The following is a 13,940-nucleotide window of genomic DNA, read 5'->3' as shown; positions in this document are numbered from 1 at the left end:
AAAAAAAATGAGGAAATCCTGAGTGTCACTGAATTCACATTATTCTGAGCCAAAATTTGAGTTCCATGCAGTCCTTAAGAAACTAGGCTTTGGTTTAGCCCAGTTTGCTTTCTGGCACTGTATATAAATAAAGGAGATACTTGTTTTAGGAAAGCCCATAATTTTCTGCCAGCAAAAGGTGTACCCATTCATCTGCAACAGATTTCTACTGTGTAGCCAGAGGGAGAAGAGATCTTTCTCTTTGTAGGTGGTGCCATCATTGCCAGGCAAAACCCTTCTAAGACTGCTAGTAGTAAAACTTCATATGCCAGGAGAGCTGAAGACAGTATTGTTGCCAATGGAAAGGTCAAGTGAACCCATCAAGAAATATAACAGATGTAATAATTATTGTGAAAGGAGTGATGCATTGGTTCTGGCTTGTAATTTACCGAATGTTGCCCTCAAGCACTCCTAGAGAGTGACTTTTACCTGTGTGACTGACAAGCATATGGTCACAGATACTGGCTTGGGTAAGAACATCTGGCCACTCTCAGAGCAAAGAGGTGATACTTGAGCTGCAGAAACAGCCTAAAGAAGCATTAATAGCAGAAGAAACTGACTAAGTCTTTCAAGAGTGGCAAGACTGGCCTGTTTAATTGTGTTACATGAAAAACTAGTTTTAAGTAATCAGAAAGTAGCAAGGTTAGTGTATGAGACTTGAGCTGGGCAGAAAGAGAGTGGGGAAGAAAACTGAACAAAAAACCATGGTAAGTTCAAGTCAGTGACTCTGTGATGCCTGAGGAAAGCCACAAATGCATGGTCACAGATTTTTCATTCCTAGGCTTTTCAAGTATGTCTGTGGTACAAACTTTGTCCTTTGGTGTTTAACATACAGCATGATACATGGAAAAGGCAGCAGACTTTTAAAGAGCATTTGAAGAGGATGCTTCTTCAATTGGGTTTGTTAAGCAAAAGAAAGTTTCAAAATTTCCCACTTAAATCTGTATACAAAATATTAAGACTCTGCAAGCTTTCTACTTGTACAGCATGTTTTACAAAGGTTCCCAATGCCAGCTGGGGCTTGGGCTCTACTTAAGCAATCTGGATTACAAGTCTCACAAGGAAGAATGGAAAAAATTGCTTGTAGCGTGTGCTTGTGCTTTCTTTTTCTAACTTTGTCTTGAAAGAGTCTTACAGTTTATGTGCAGGTAACTCTTGAAATCCATGGTCCACAGGCTGATGAATGCCATGACGATTCTTTGGTAAATACCGTGCTACATGCTCATCTTACAGTCATGTCCTGGGTATCTAGAGCTGGTAACTGTCACAGATTTCAAACTGGGCTAAATGAGCCTTTTAGTTTGACCTGCTTTTGTCTTCATGTGAAATTCACTAGGATGAGGAGCACAGAATAATTTGGAAAATTAACCTTTTCATTTTTCCACTAACTTTGAAAAAGTTAAGTTTTCGTGGTTGAATTTGGCCAAGGTTAGAAAATCCATCCTAGTTTTCACAGAAGCTATTGTGTCCCAATGCAGTGTACCATACAGAAAAACAACTGCTGCATCTCAGGGTAATGCATCATGCTGTTGAGCCTCACGACTTTCAGATATAAAGATTTGTCTTCAACAGTTGTCTAGTAACTGTGCTGCTCGGTCTTGAAGCGTCTCCTGAGGGAGGAACCACAAGGCTGAACTGAAGTAGTTCAGCCAAGGCTACCTAAGGTGTTATACTACAGTCAAGCGGACAATACTAAATAAGCAGCCCAAATAAAATGTTCAAGAAAATGCCTTGCTCAGATAGAGGCTTAAGGAATGCCAAAAATAACCTTGTTCCTGCCAGCACTGAAATTCTCTTAGTTCTTTTGCATCCAGTGTAAGCAGACTTGGGGGAGGCAGAGGCAGATCCTTTGGCAGAGTGACACGTGCCATATGTAGAATATAGAAGGTAGGAACCAACCCAATTATCCATCTTCAGGCCCGTAATCCTAAATATACACTTCTTTGTGAAAGTTATTTTGTATTTATGAGCTCCATCTTAATACTGTTGTTTTCTGGGTGTAATTTCCCAGCAGACAGATATGTTGGTAAAGAGGGAATAATATAAACAGATCGCCTGAGCAACTTTTTTAGCTGAACGTGCATTCCATTTCATACAGCTACTTGAATAAATTCCTAGACCATATGAATAGGCTACTTCCCCAGTAAGGTGGTTGCAGTGTCTTTGCTACCATTTTTCATTTGTTTTCAAAGCACAATATGAAAAAAGGCTCCAAACCCTAATTACAAAAGCACACGAGACATTGAAGAAGATGCTTTACACTGGGTCAAAATTGTTGCTGCCTCTTAGGATTTCCCCCTGTAAGAAGACTATTTGGTTCCAGCAGATGGCATGCACTCCTCAAAGCTTGCTCTGTGTGACCATAAATACTTCTCCAAAGAGCACACTGAACTGTACAGCTGAGTGAATGTTATCACAAGTGATTCTATTATGCTATGCTTGATTTCTATAATCTCTTTAACATGCTACAGGAAGTTAGCATGTCTTCAAAACAAAGTTTCTTTGCTTTTTCAGGGCCCAGCCCAAGTAATTTTTTTTTTTGAGACTGTTTTCAAGGAAGATAAGCAAAGTTTGAACAGAGCAATTTTGTTGGATCTGTAGTTGCAAATAAAGCAATCTGAATGTCTAGCATAATAAAAGTGTATTGGCATAAAAAGAGAAGCAGAAAATAGACAACAACAAAATGAGTAAGAGAAAAGAATGACTAGAAGTTTCTTGAACAGGATGCATTTTAAGATATATAGAATATGACATATGGTGAGAGGAAAAAAGCTTAAAATGTCTTTTTTGGTTTTCAGCTTGTCAGATAACATTGTACTGATGAACAAGTATAGTCAATTTATAATGTTATGCTATGATACCTCTGCACTTTCATAGAGGTTTTTCAGTCAGAGACTGCAGTGGTAAATTAGCTTTCCAGTTGTTTAAAATGTCCTTGTAATTCAGGTTTTGGCAAACAGCTGGAAAATATGATTATCTATAATCGAAGCAGAGTTAACATCTCTTAGGATACATAGGAGTGAATTGGGGCTTGCAGTTTCCATACACTAATCCAAATTCTGACATTTTCTGCATAGGAATTCAACTGTTTTCTTGTAGGCTCCTTAATAGTTGCTCTTTGTGGAAATGGTTTCTGACTCTACCCACAATACTTCCTGGAAGAGAGATTTCCCCCACAGGAAGCACTGAGATAAGTTTTAGAACAAAATTAGGTCTGGATCAGTGCTGTGTGCTGGCTCATTGCCACACATCCCATGGAAATGAATGCATTTTTTAGTGAACTGGTTGCTTTTTATTAAGATTATGTGAAGTCTAACCAAACTTGGATCTCTCTGTGCCCTTTGCAGGGTTTAGAGGGAAATATTGAAAATGTGAAGAATCAGCTGTCTCACACTTTAGCCAATAGAAGTCAGAGAGCAGCTCTGATTTTTAATTTTTTTTTTTTTTTTTTTACTTTTTCAGTTTTCTAGTTTGTGGCTGAATGTGTACAGCAAACCTGGCACTATCCAGCACTGTCTAGCACTGTTGGGTGACGAGAAGCTCCCCATGACCCAGCAGTGTGTGCTTGCAGTCCAGGAACAACCCGTGTCCTGGGCTGCATCACCAGCAGTGTGACCAGCAGGTCAAGGGAGGGGATTCTCACACTCTGCTCTGCTCTGGTGAGACCCCCCCAGCAGTGCTGTGTCCAGCTCTGGGGCCCTCAACACAAGAGGGGTGTGGAGCTGTTGGAGCAAGTCCAAAGGAGGCCATGAAGATGCTTTGACGGCTGGAGCACCTCTGCTATGGAGACAGGCTGAGAGAGCTGGGCTTGTTCAGCCTGGAGAAGAGAAGGCTCCAGGGAGACCTTAGAGCAGCTTCCAGTGCCTAAAGGGGTTGACAAGAAATCTGGAGAGGGGCTTTTGACAAGGGCCTGTAGTGACAGGAGAAGGGGGAATGGCTTTCACCTGACAGAGGGGAGGCTGAGAATAGATATTGGGCAGAAGTTCTTCTCTGTGAGGGTGGTGAGGCCCTGGCACAGGCTGTCCAGAGAAGCTGTGGCTGCCCCATCCCTGGCAGTGTTCAAGGCCAGGCTGGATGGGGCTTGGAGAAACCTGGTTTAGTGGAAGGTGTTCCTGCCCGTGGCAGGGGGTTGAAACTGGATGAGCTTTAAGGTGCCTTCCCAACCCAAACCATTCTGTGATTCTGTGATCCAGCCACTTCTCCAAAAATGTTTACAAACTAAAGTTTTTTTCTCAGTCCTTGGAGAAGCAACTGGTTGGATATATAGTTTCTAGAGTATACTCAAAAACAAAGATGAGAGGACACTTCTGTTTGCAGGTTAAAGCGGTATCATCTGTAGTGACTGGTTTTGGTTGAAAGACACTTTGAAACTGTATTTCTTGAAATCACCTAGAAGTTTTCAGCACATCATTACAGCACATCATTAGTAAGACTCCTAATATGTTTGATGGGTACTTCCATGCCTCTATCAAAGCTATAGGGAATTTTCAAAGTGGATACCAAGAGCAGTAGTCATTAAAGGACAGGTAAGTTTTCATCACTTTTGTATTCTTTTAGCTCACTGTCACATATCATACATTTGTTAATGAATGGTTAATATACAGATTTGGTAAGAAATTATTAATCAAATAAGTTTGGGTCTTTTTATGCCTAAAAGTGCCTAGATTATGCTAATAATTGTGTTCATATTTAATTAAGACTCAGCTGTAGATCTCTGATGCACCAATTCAGCCATAGCCACTAGAAATTTCTTCTGTACAGGTGATGTGGTCTAAAATCACTGTACAGCTGCTTTCAGTGACAAACCATTGAGAATTTACCAACAAAAAAGCATTTCAGGAGCCATCATTCAAGAAGTACATTCACAGGAGAACTTGCATTTTGTTTCCCGTTGCCATGATAAGATTCGTTCTTACTATCTCAATCACAGACTTGTTCAGTGTGCCTTTCTGTGAACTGCTCTGAATTATATAAAGAACACCACCCACACATTTCTACTCCTTTTTGTCCCTAGCCAGCATGTCTAGGATCTGCTGCATTTCTGATCTTCTCACATTCTCACTGGCTTAATCTTTGCTCAGTGCCCTTGGAAACTACGTTAATCCCCAATCATTTCATAGCCTTTTTCTGTGTGCTACCTGGCGCACGCAGAATAGAAGGAAACACAAGATCATGATTTTACTTGTCTCTGAGTTTCTGAGCATGTATGTGGAGAATTTTTTTGCACAAAGCACACCATTATTATATCCTTTGCCATAATAATGTGATTCATCCTTAATTCTATTACTTTTCATCTTTTAGCCTCAGTACATAATTCTGGGGTAACGAAGCATGACAGTTCCCAGATTATTACACCACTATAAAGCCCTATCAGAAATCTGACAGCTAAAAAATGATATTCGGCATGTACATCATTACATAAACAAATTATAAACTTTATGATAGGCATTATACTGTATGGTTTAAAACACACTTTTTTACTTTAGACTCAGAATGACGGATAGAATACAATCCCTGTAGATAGAAATGCACCTTGTTGGTTCCAAGCACAAAATAAACCAGCAGCCCTCCTCCACAAAAAAGTTCTGGAATTTAGAGTAAATCTGAATCTTTAATATGGCGTAGTAGGATTTAGGTTGATGAGACTTGAAATTCAGGATATACATGTATAAAGATACAGAGCCAGAGCTCCACATAAACATGGCAGTGCCAAATTTAGGCTTCTTAAAAAAAAAAGTTCATGTCCAGGTCCTCAGCTGGTGTGAATCAGAGAACTTGGCAAATAGGAAGAATTACAGAAGGTTTTTCTTTGTTTGCTAAAATGTGAGCTACATTACAAACTCTATCTTCCTACAAACAACAGCTAATCTCTTCCAAGACAGGGTTATTTCACCCTGGAGATGCTCACGAGGAGAGGAGCATAACACAAGTCTTTGGCCACTCACTCCACTTTGTAGACTGGTCAGCACATGCAGACACAAGAAGCACCTTTGGGTTTTTCAGATGTTTCTGCCAGGAGTGGATTTCCAGTCACTAAAACTTTTGTCCCAGTAAAGTCTTGGGGATCTTCATCACCAAGGACCATGGAAGTTCATGCGACACCTGTCTTGCGTGAGGTTTGGATAACTACCTTGGCTTTGTTCTTAGGAACTGTAACTTAATCTCCTTCTGTCAGGCTTCGTCATGCCACAGAATTAGAGAGTTAGTTAACTCACTAACATGCCCACACAGACACTCCGACACATAATCTCTTTGAGGTGTTAAAATCAGGTTTTCGTATGACTAGGTAAGAGGTGCCTGAAGGCACTGTTTTTGGGGTCTGGCAGCTGGTGGGTCTGTGGCTGCCTGGTGGAAGGATACCTGTAAGTCTTCCTGTAGCTACCCTACCATCAAATGCACCCGCTGGTGGGCGGACAGTTGTTACAGATCTCATTTTTGCAACTCACTGCAGAAATTCCTATGGCTCCCTTTCAAACACGTAGGAGTTGTCCCAATTGCTTCTCCCCTGCCTATCTGACACTCCTGAGGCATTTCTAGGCCTTTTGTAAAATACAATACAATACAAAATACAATTACAATACAATCTTTTTTCTAACAGAACCAGCGTGATTCAGTGTGACCTGTTGGCTTTATGGAGTTTATTGTGCAGGATTCCATTAAAACTGAAGTTTTGTTCACAAGCTCTCCATAGGAACTCATTTTCTTTTCCATATAGTATGCCATAAAATGCAATATAAAATCTAAGTTGCAAGTTTATAGGAAAAATTTAGCCCAGGAAGAAGCTTGATCTACACATTGCAAACTGTCTGAAGAGGTTATTTATTTAAAGAGGATGAGACCTGACCAGAATGTTTTATTGATATAAAATGCAACATTTAAGAACGGGACATCATAGAGCAGGAGTGCTCTATGTATTTTAGCTGTTTCCCTTGCATGGCCTGTTATGTTGTCGCTGTTTGTGGTGAACTTTATCAGCTCCACTGTGGTTTGAAAAATACATCTAATCCAGGAAAATACCCCCCACACACTACAGTGCATGCCATGGCACAGTGAAACAATATAGTCCCAGACGGTCTCCCAGAAGAAGCTGAACAGATGTTGTCTTGGTGTAATTAATTCTTGTCTTGATGTAACTAACTTAAGCAGCAGCCAGTTATTCCAGCTCAAACTGGAAGTTTCTTGGTAAGCTGATGCTTGCTTGAGCGCTAGTTCCACAAGAGTTGTGACAGACAGTCTGGAGTCCTCACATCCTGCTTGTGAATTCCCTTTTGTCCTGGTGGTGTTCCATATGTTCTTTCCCATTGCTCATCTTTTATCTAGCAACCAGAATAGACCCTATCCCTTTCATATGAGATAGGAATAAGCTGATCATGTGGGGTGGAGGAGAGCCAGACTCCCTCTCCATGTCACGAACACAGCATGTGATCCAAAATCATCAGTGTTACACTGTCTCTCCAGGGAAAGGGGAAGAGATACAACCCCGCTCCAAGCCTAGCTGCTTAACAGATATTCTTAAGGGCAGGTTAAACTCTCATTTACTCCCATGCAATTGCACTGATTGCTAGGACAAGCTCTGTCCAAGATTACTATGCACCAAACTTCATGATACCCCATCTTGGTTTATTTTTCCCTTCTCCTTAAGAAGGCCAGACTTCCTAGGAAAAACTGCGCAAGTTGTAATGGGCTTTAAATTGAAAGTGGGTAGACTGAGATTAGACATTGGGCAGAATTTTTTCCCTGTGAGGGTAGTGAGGCACTGGCAGAGGTTGCCCAGCAAAGCTGTGGCTGCCCCATCCCTGCCAGTGCTCAAGGCCAGGTTGGACGCGGCTTGGAGCAACCCGGTCTAGTGGAAGGTGTCTCTGCCAGTGGCAGGGGGTTGGAACTGGATGAGCTTTCAGGTCCCTTCCAACCCAAATCACTCCGTGATTCTATGAAGTACTGGCATTTACACTTGCTGTTTACTTATTGCTTTGGAAGAGAACAGTGTTTGGTTTGACAGCAAACATCTAGCTCAAGAGATGGTTTAGACCCTTAACTGGAACTTAAGCCAGTTTGAGTTTGTTTTCTCAAGAATAACTTTTGCTGCCTAGATTGAAGTAATTGCTTCATAACATAAACTGGCACTTTATTCAAGGAAGAAAATTCTATTTCCCAAAATCCTTCCTATTTTGCTGAAACCCTGAGTCTCTACTAAATAACCCTTAATAAACACCTAAGAGCTATTTTGCCAGGTCCCAAAAATACCATTATCCTCATTCTGTTGTCCTACTCCAAAATAGCCATTTGGTTTGCTAACAACTGCTCCTCCTCTAAACAGCTTGCTAACTCCCAAACCTGACGAGACAAATTAACCTCCCAGCAGTATTATGAAAAGCAGAATTTTATACTGAGAATTACCTGCTTGGTTGACACATCTAAGATACCTTATACAGATTAAACACGGTCTCTATATTTGATAGTCAAGGAAAAGAAGCAAATGTTTTTTCTGACATTTTAGACCTAGAAATGTCAGTGGGAAAATGAGAAAGAAGCAGTTGAAAAGCAATAGAACAGCAGAGTGTCGCAGGGGGAGGTAAAATAAAACCTAAGAGAAATGCTTGGAGGAAATAGGAACAAAGAATCTCAGAGAACTTGGTGTTTTAAGAAAGTGTATTCCTGCGTTTTGACACCATTATGCGTAGCAGCCAACGAGAGAAAGAAACTACAGCTTGAAATTTGCAGTTTAATATTGTTTCATATAGCACTGTATATCTTACATGCAAAACTAGCTGTAAATATTTAGATAAACTAAAATCAAATGCTGATGGACAGATTTTTGTTTTTTTCTTGTACCTTGTGCATACCATGTCCATAAGACAACAGTTCATTTGCATGATTCAGAGGTCAAACAGATTTTCATCTTCTAGTCATTGGATGGATAATTTCTGGGGGAAAATCTGGATTTATCAAGCGCTATACAAGAAGCTTCTATTATCCTTTGAAGAAGGTTTTTATTTCTCTGTTATTTCCCCTCCTCTCCCTCTGCAATTTACTCAAAAGGCTGGAACAATACTTTGTCTCTGGTGTGGTGATAAAAATCTCATTTTGAAGAGCAGTGTTAACTGAATTATTATCCTTTGTGGTACCATTTTTTAATGTGATGATATTCATATGTCAACACTTTTTGTAACAGATCCGCATGGTTGTCATGTTTTAGTTATGGGTCTTTTTTTCTTTAAAAACCTCATGCTAATCAGAATGTCAGTCCATGCTGAAGGTTCATTTACAAAAGAGCTGGAGAGTGTAAAGCCCTTATTTTGCACTTGAGGGAAGCACACAATACAGTATTAAGTTCCTGGAAATTTAGGAATGTCCTTGAAGAGCTTTGTGTTATTTCCTTATCTTCTCAGAGGTTACGTGGCTGAACTTTTGAAGAAGATTGTTGCTATCATATAGAAGGTCTGTGTTGTTTGACCACTGTCTACACTTTGGGGTATAATCCTGAAGTAGTCCCTGCAGCTGTACAAATAGGTGCACCATCTCCTCCCTTCATGAACCCGGGTTTGTATGCTGACCAGACTTGGAGTGGAAGGGGTATGTGGCCAGCAAACTATGCTGTCACATAGAAATGGTTGGGAATAGAAATAAGGCTTGAGTACAAGAGCAGGACCAGAGGCTTGCTTATGCATGGAAGGACTTATTTCAGCAGTGGTGCCAGGGGAACGATATGTTTCTGTTGTCTGTGAGTTATAGAAAAGACCCACTGCTTAGAAAGCAGATACATGTGAGGTGGCTTTCATTTGGCATGGTGTCAGGTGGGAAAGGGTCCAGGAAACCAGACTAAACCTAGCACAAAGCAACAGCCTCGAAAGACATATAACATCATCAGCTGCTTCTGTTTACTGATCCATTCCATTAATTAATTAGTCTGATTAATTGCTAACAGAGGAGCCTCTAAGGTTTACTTCTCAATTACTTTCAGCTGTCCATATTTCAGAGTTTCAGTAGCATATAGAATAAACCTGTAGGTCTAAAGAAGTTATACATTTGTGTTCACAGTGCAAGAGAAACTAGATGTATTCCCTAGTTGCAAAGTTGGGTTCCCAAGTTCCTTGATTTTGTGGCACACTTCCACAGGTGATTTCACGGCTTTGTAGCCTGCGTAGTAGGAATACTGCGGACTTTGCCTCATCTTTCTCATAATTCCTCGGATAACTGCTATGCATATTATCCCCTGGCTAATCCTCATGTATCTCTTCCACTTGCATTCATAAGTCTTCAAGAAGCAGACATGCCTCACATTTAAGTTGTCAGAAGGCGCGCTGATATTCTTGCTTGTTATTCCACCAAAAGGAGGACATTTCATTGCAACCACCACTGTAAAATATTTTAAAAGGCACAAAATAAAAATTACAAGACTTAGAGGAATTTTTTGCCCTAAAAAAAAACCCCAAACAAACCCCCTGAAACCAAAACATAATCTCTAATGCATTTTCTGCTGGTGCTACTTTTTTAATATTGGAAAGAAATGCTATTTCACTTTGAAAGGGAAATCATGAAACTATTTGCATCAGAATGGCTGAATTCTTATTACAGGTCTACTAAAAACTTTCTGTTGAGAAACTTTATGAGGACAACTATATATAACAAAAAATGTTTTGATTCGTGAAAGTGGTTTTATTTGAAACTTTATGTAACTTTCAGACCTGTTTAGGTCTGGTTTAGGTCTGTAGACCTCATTCTACTGTTGTAGAGAAAGATTTGGTTTCTTTTTTTCTAAAATCTCATCCTAATCTGGCATAATATAAGAGTGTAAAATGTATATTTACTTGATAATGAAAGAATTTGTTCTTTACCAACTTCTCATATTGACGGAGACAGTCTTAACTTGTAGGGAAACTCTATGTTTTATTTGTAGTAGTGCATTTTAATATCTTGTATATAAAAGGGGAGTCTTGCTAATGATTTCTCAGGTGTTGAGAAAGTTAGAGGCATGGCTTTTGAAGTCATGCACTCATGTCCATATCACTTACTCAAACATATACCGGTGTTAGTCAAAAACCTTTTTCTCTCGCCCTTACAATTAAAAAAACCAAAGGATTTCTTGGGAAATGTGTTGTTTTTTGACTAATATTCAGTAGGGGTTGAAAAAGTTGAACAAGTTGAAAAAAGATTAGAACAAGTTGAAAAAGATTCCTTCGAGATCATTCTGATTATAGTACAATAAAATGTTAATACTGAAATGGAACATTTTGGGAAGATGAAGCAAAATTATGGAATGCATTATTTTACAAATAAATCCTCATTTTAAAACTCTTTTCCTGCATTAGGATTACACAATGTATTAAAATCTGCATTTTCCTGCTAATAGAAACTTTGTTCTCCAGCCATCTCTCCTACTTTAAGTAGACAGCCATTATTTTGGGAGAAAGTGAATTTTCCAGCTCAAAACCAATAGTTGAGTCCATGAAAGACTTGGAATGATGTGTCCACTGAATTAGTTCTGTTTACATCCCCACCCTTTCAGAGACAACGACAAAAAAAGACATTAAAAGCTACACCTTTAGAGGGACAAGCCGTTGCCATTTCAAAGACTTCTCCATAGCAGTTAATATATAGTGTTTGTGAAATGTGGAAAGCAATGGAACATGCATCAGGTTCCTCAGTTATATGTGGTGGAAGTAATCCAGACTTTCCTCTCACTTCTGTCATCTTGTGCTATAACTTTTGCTTAACTTCCGTTTTTTATTCTAGTGCCAACAATATGCCTAAGCAAGTAGAAGTGCGGATGCATGAAAGTCATTTAAGTCCCGTGGAGCACAGATCCAGGAACATATGTGTTCAGTTCTGCCAGTCACTCCATAGGAATCTGCTCCTGACTCTAACTGTCTTTGGTAAGCTACTTCTGCTGGTCTGAATATGCAGTATGCATCTGTATTTGTCTATGTAGTCCCACAGCCCCAGCTGGAACAGCTGAACAGCCAGAGAGTGGATAGGATGCCCACAAGCATTATCGTAGAATCACCGACTGGTTTGAGTTAGAAGGGACTTTAAAGCTCATCCAGTTCCAGCCCCCTCTCACAGGCAGGGACACCTTCCAACAGACCAGGTTGCTCCAAGCCCCATCCAACCCAGCCTTGACCACTGCCAGGAATGGGGCAGCCACAGCTTCCCTGGGCAACCTGTGCCAGGGCCTCAGCAAGCTCACAGGGAAGAACTTCTGCCTAAGATCTAATCTAAATGTTTCCTCTAAATGTCAGGTTAAAGCCATTCCCTCTTGTTCTGTCCCTACAGGCCCTTGTCAAAAGCCCCTCTCCAGAGTTTTTGTTGGCCCCTTTAGGCACTGGTAGTTGCTCTAAAGCCTCCCTGCAGCCTTCTCCCTCAAGGATTCTCCACTGCCCCTTTAATTCAGGTGTGCAGAGTGTTACTGACACAACATGGAGCAAACCCATGCCACTGCAATACCTTCTGCATCTGGTATTGAATGGATTGTGATCTAAGTCCCAAGGCTGGTCAGATCAATGTCGTTCAGTAGAACTAAATGCACTACACATTTTTTTTTTCTAAGCTATTTGGGGAGTTTGGGGGGGAAGACAAAACTCTTCAAATTTTCTTCCCGTCATCTTTTATCTCACAGTTCATCCTCTGCTGCTTTTAAGGTTTGTCCCCTCCTCATATTTGTAAGTCAGCGCTCCATGATCTCATCCTGAATGTTGCCTCTGGCTTTAGCAGCTTCCAAATATGGAACAGTGTGACATTTTACTGTGTTTTACTGGCTCTTTGCCTGTTTCTTTTTCACTGAAAGACTAACAGCCAAATGCAGCAAATTCATACACATAGGCTATTTTGTTATTGTTTTAAAGACCAGCTGCAGCTGGTCTTGAGCTGCAAATTTCACATCCATAATTTTTAGCCTTTGAAACTCATACCACTGAAATGTTTAGACTGTATTTGCATTGAATCATTTTTAGAAGGTGCCTGATGCGGTTCGAGAAAATATTTCAAATACGTATATATTTTCCACTGTATCAAACTGATTCTTCAAAGAGTCATAGTTGCTGCAAATCATAATTCAGGCTTTGCTGTCAAGTTTTATTACACTTGAGAATTTGGCTTGGGACCAGGAAAATAAAGGCATTCTGGATGTAAACATAAAATATCTATTCACAAAGACCATGTTACAGACGTGAACATGGCCTTTTTGTTCCTATAGGCTATTCTTCAACATTTTCAATCTGGAGAGAGGGCTTTAGATCTTCAGTGATAACACCTAAGTGATGAAGGGATTGTTTGTGTTTTGAGAATGTGAGCACAAGGAAAAGGATGCAGACCATTAAAGGGAAGAAGTAATAAATGAGCACTAAGAATCAAGAGGAAGAAATTTTTTACAAGGGTAAAATACTGGTACAGGATTCCCAGAGAGGTGATGGATGCCCCAGCCCTGAAGACATTCAGTGCAAGGCTGGATGTGGTTCTGTACAACCAGATCTAACTGAAGATGTCTCTCCTCCTTGCAGGGGGATTGGACTAGATGACCTTCGAAAGTCCCTTCCAACCAAAACCATTCTGTGATACTATGATAAGTTTTCTTCAAGTTATTCCAGATCAGGCACTCCCTTCTAAAACCACCCAAGTGAAACTTGAATCTGTTTCCCTCACAGGACTATTTCCTGCACAAGACAATCTTTCCTGCAGGGTTTTTCTTAGTCTGTAAAATAACTACTCACACTGACCTTGTTTTCAGGTGGTACTATTCTTATATTGAAAGCTAGATGTCATACTCTGAAGAGCTGGGTCCTAAGCCTGCTTTCTTATCAATTCTCTATAGCCTTACAGAAATCACATCTTGGTGCCTGTAGAACAATGATATGAATTATCTGTGACTATCCCTCAATATATTGCAAGGCCTACACAGTATTAAT

General features: G+C 40.2%; 1 protein-coding gene across 1 annotated transcript in view; it reads left to right on the top strand.

Annotated features, from left to right (window-relative positions):
* Positions 1–13,940, top strand: part of SLC1A2 (solute carrier family 1 member 2) — a 79,905-nt gene that overhangs the window by 32,215 nt on the left and 33,750 nt on the right. The window contains exon 2 of the mRNA XM_057410936.1: positions 11,773–11,912. Within this exon, the coding sequence (XP_057266919.1) occupies positions 11,773–11,912 (140 nt within the window). The remainder of the gene's footprint in view (positions 1–11,772; positions 11,913–13,940) is intronic.

This window comes from Pezoporus wallicus, unplaced genomic scaffold (assembly GCF_028554395.1).
Source record: "Pezoporus wallicus isolate ANWC-B61680 ecotype Strahan unplaced genomic scaffold, APGP_CSIRO_Pwel_v1 contig_5958, whole genome shotgun sequence".
Lineage (NCBI taxonomy): Eukaryota > Metazoa > Chordata > Aves > Psittaciformes > Psittacidae > Pezoporus > Pezoporus wallicus.
This window is presented reverse-complemented; position numbering and strand designations above follow the sequence as displayed.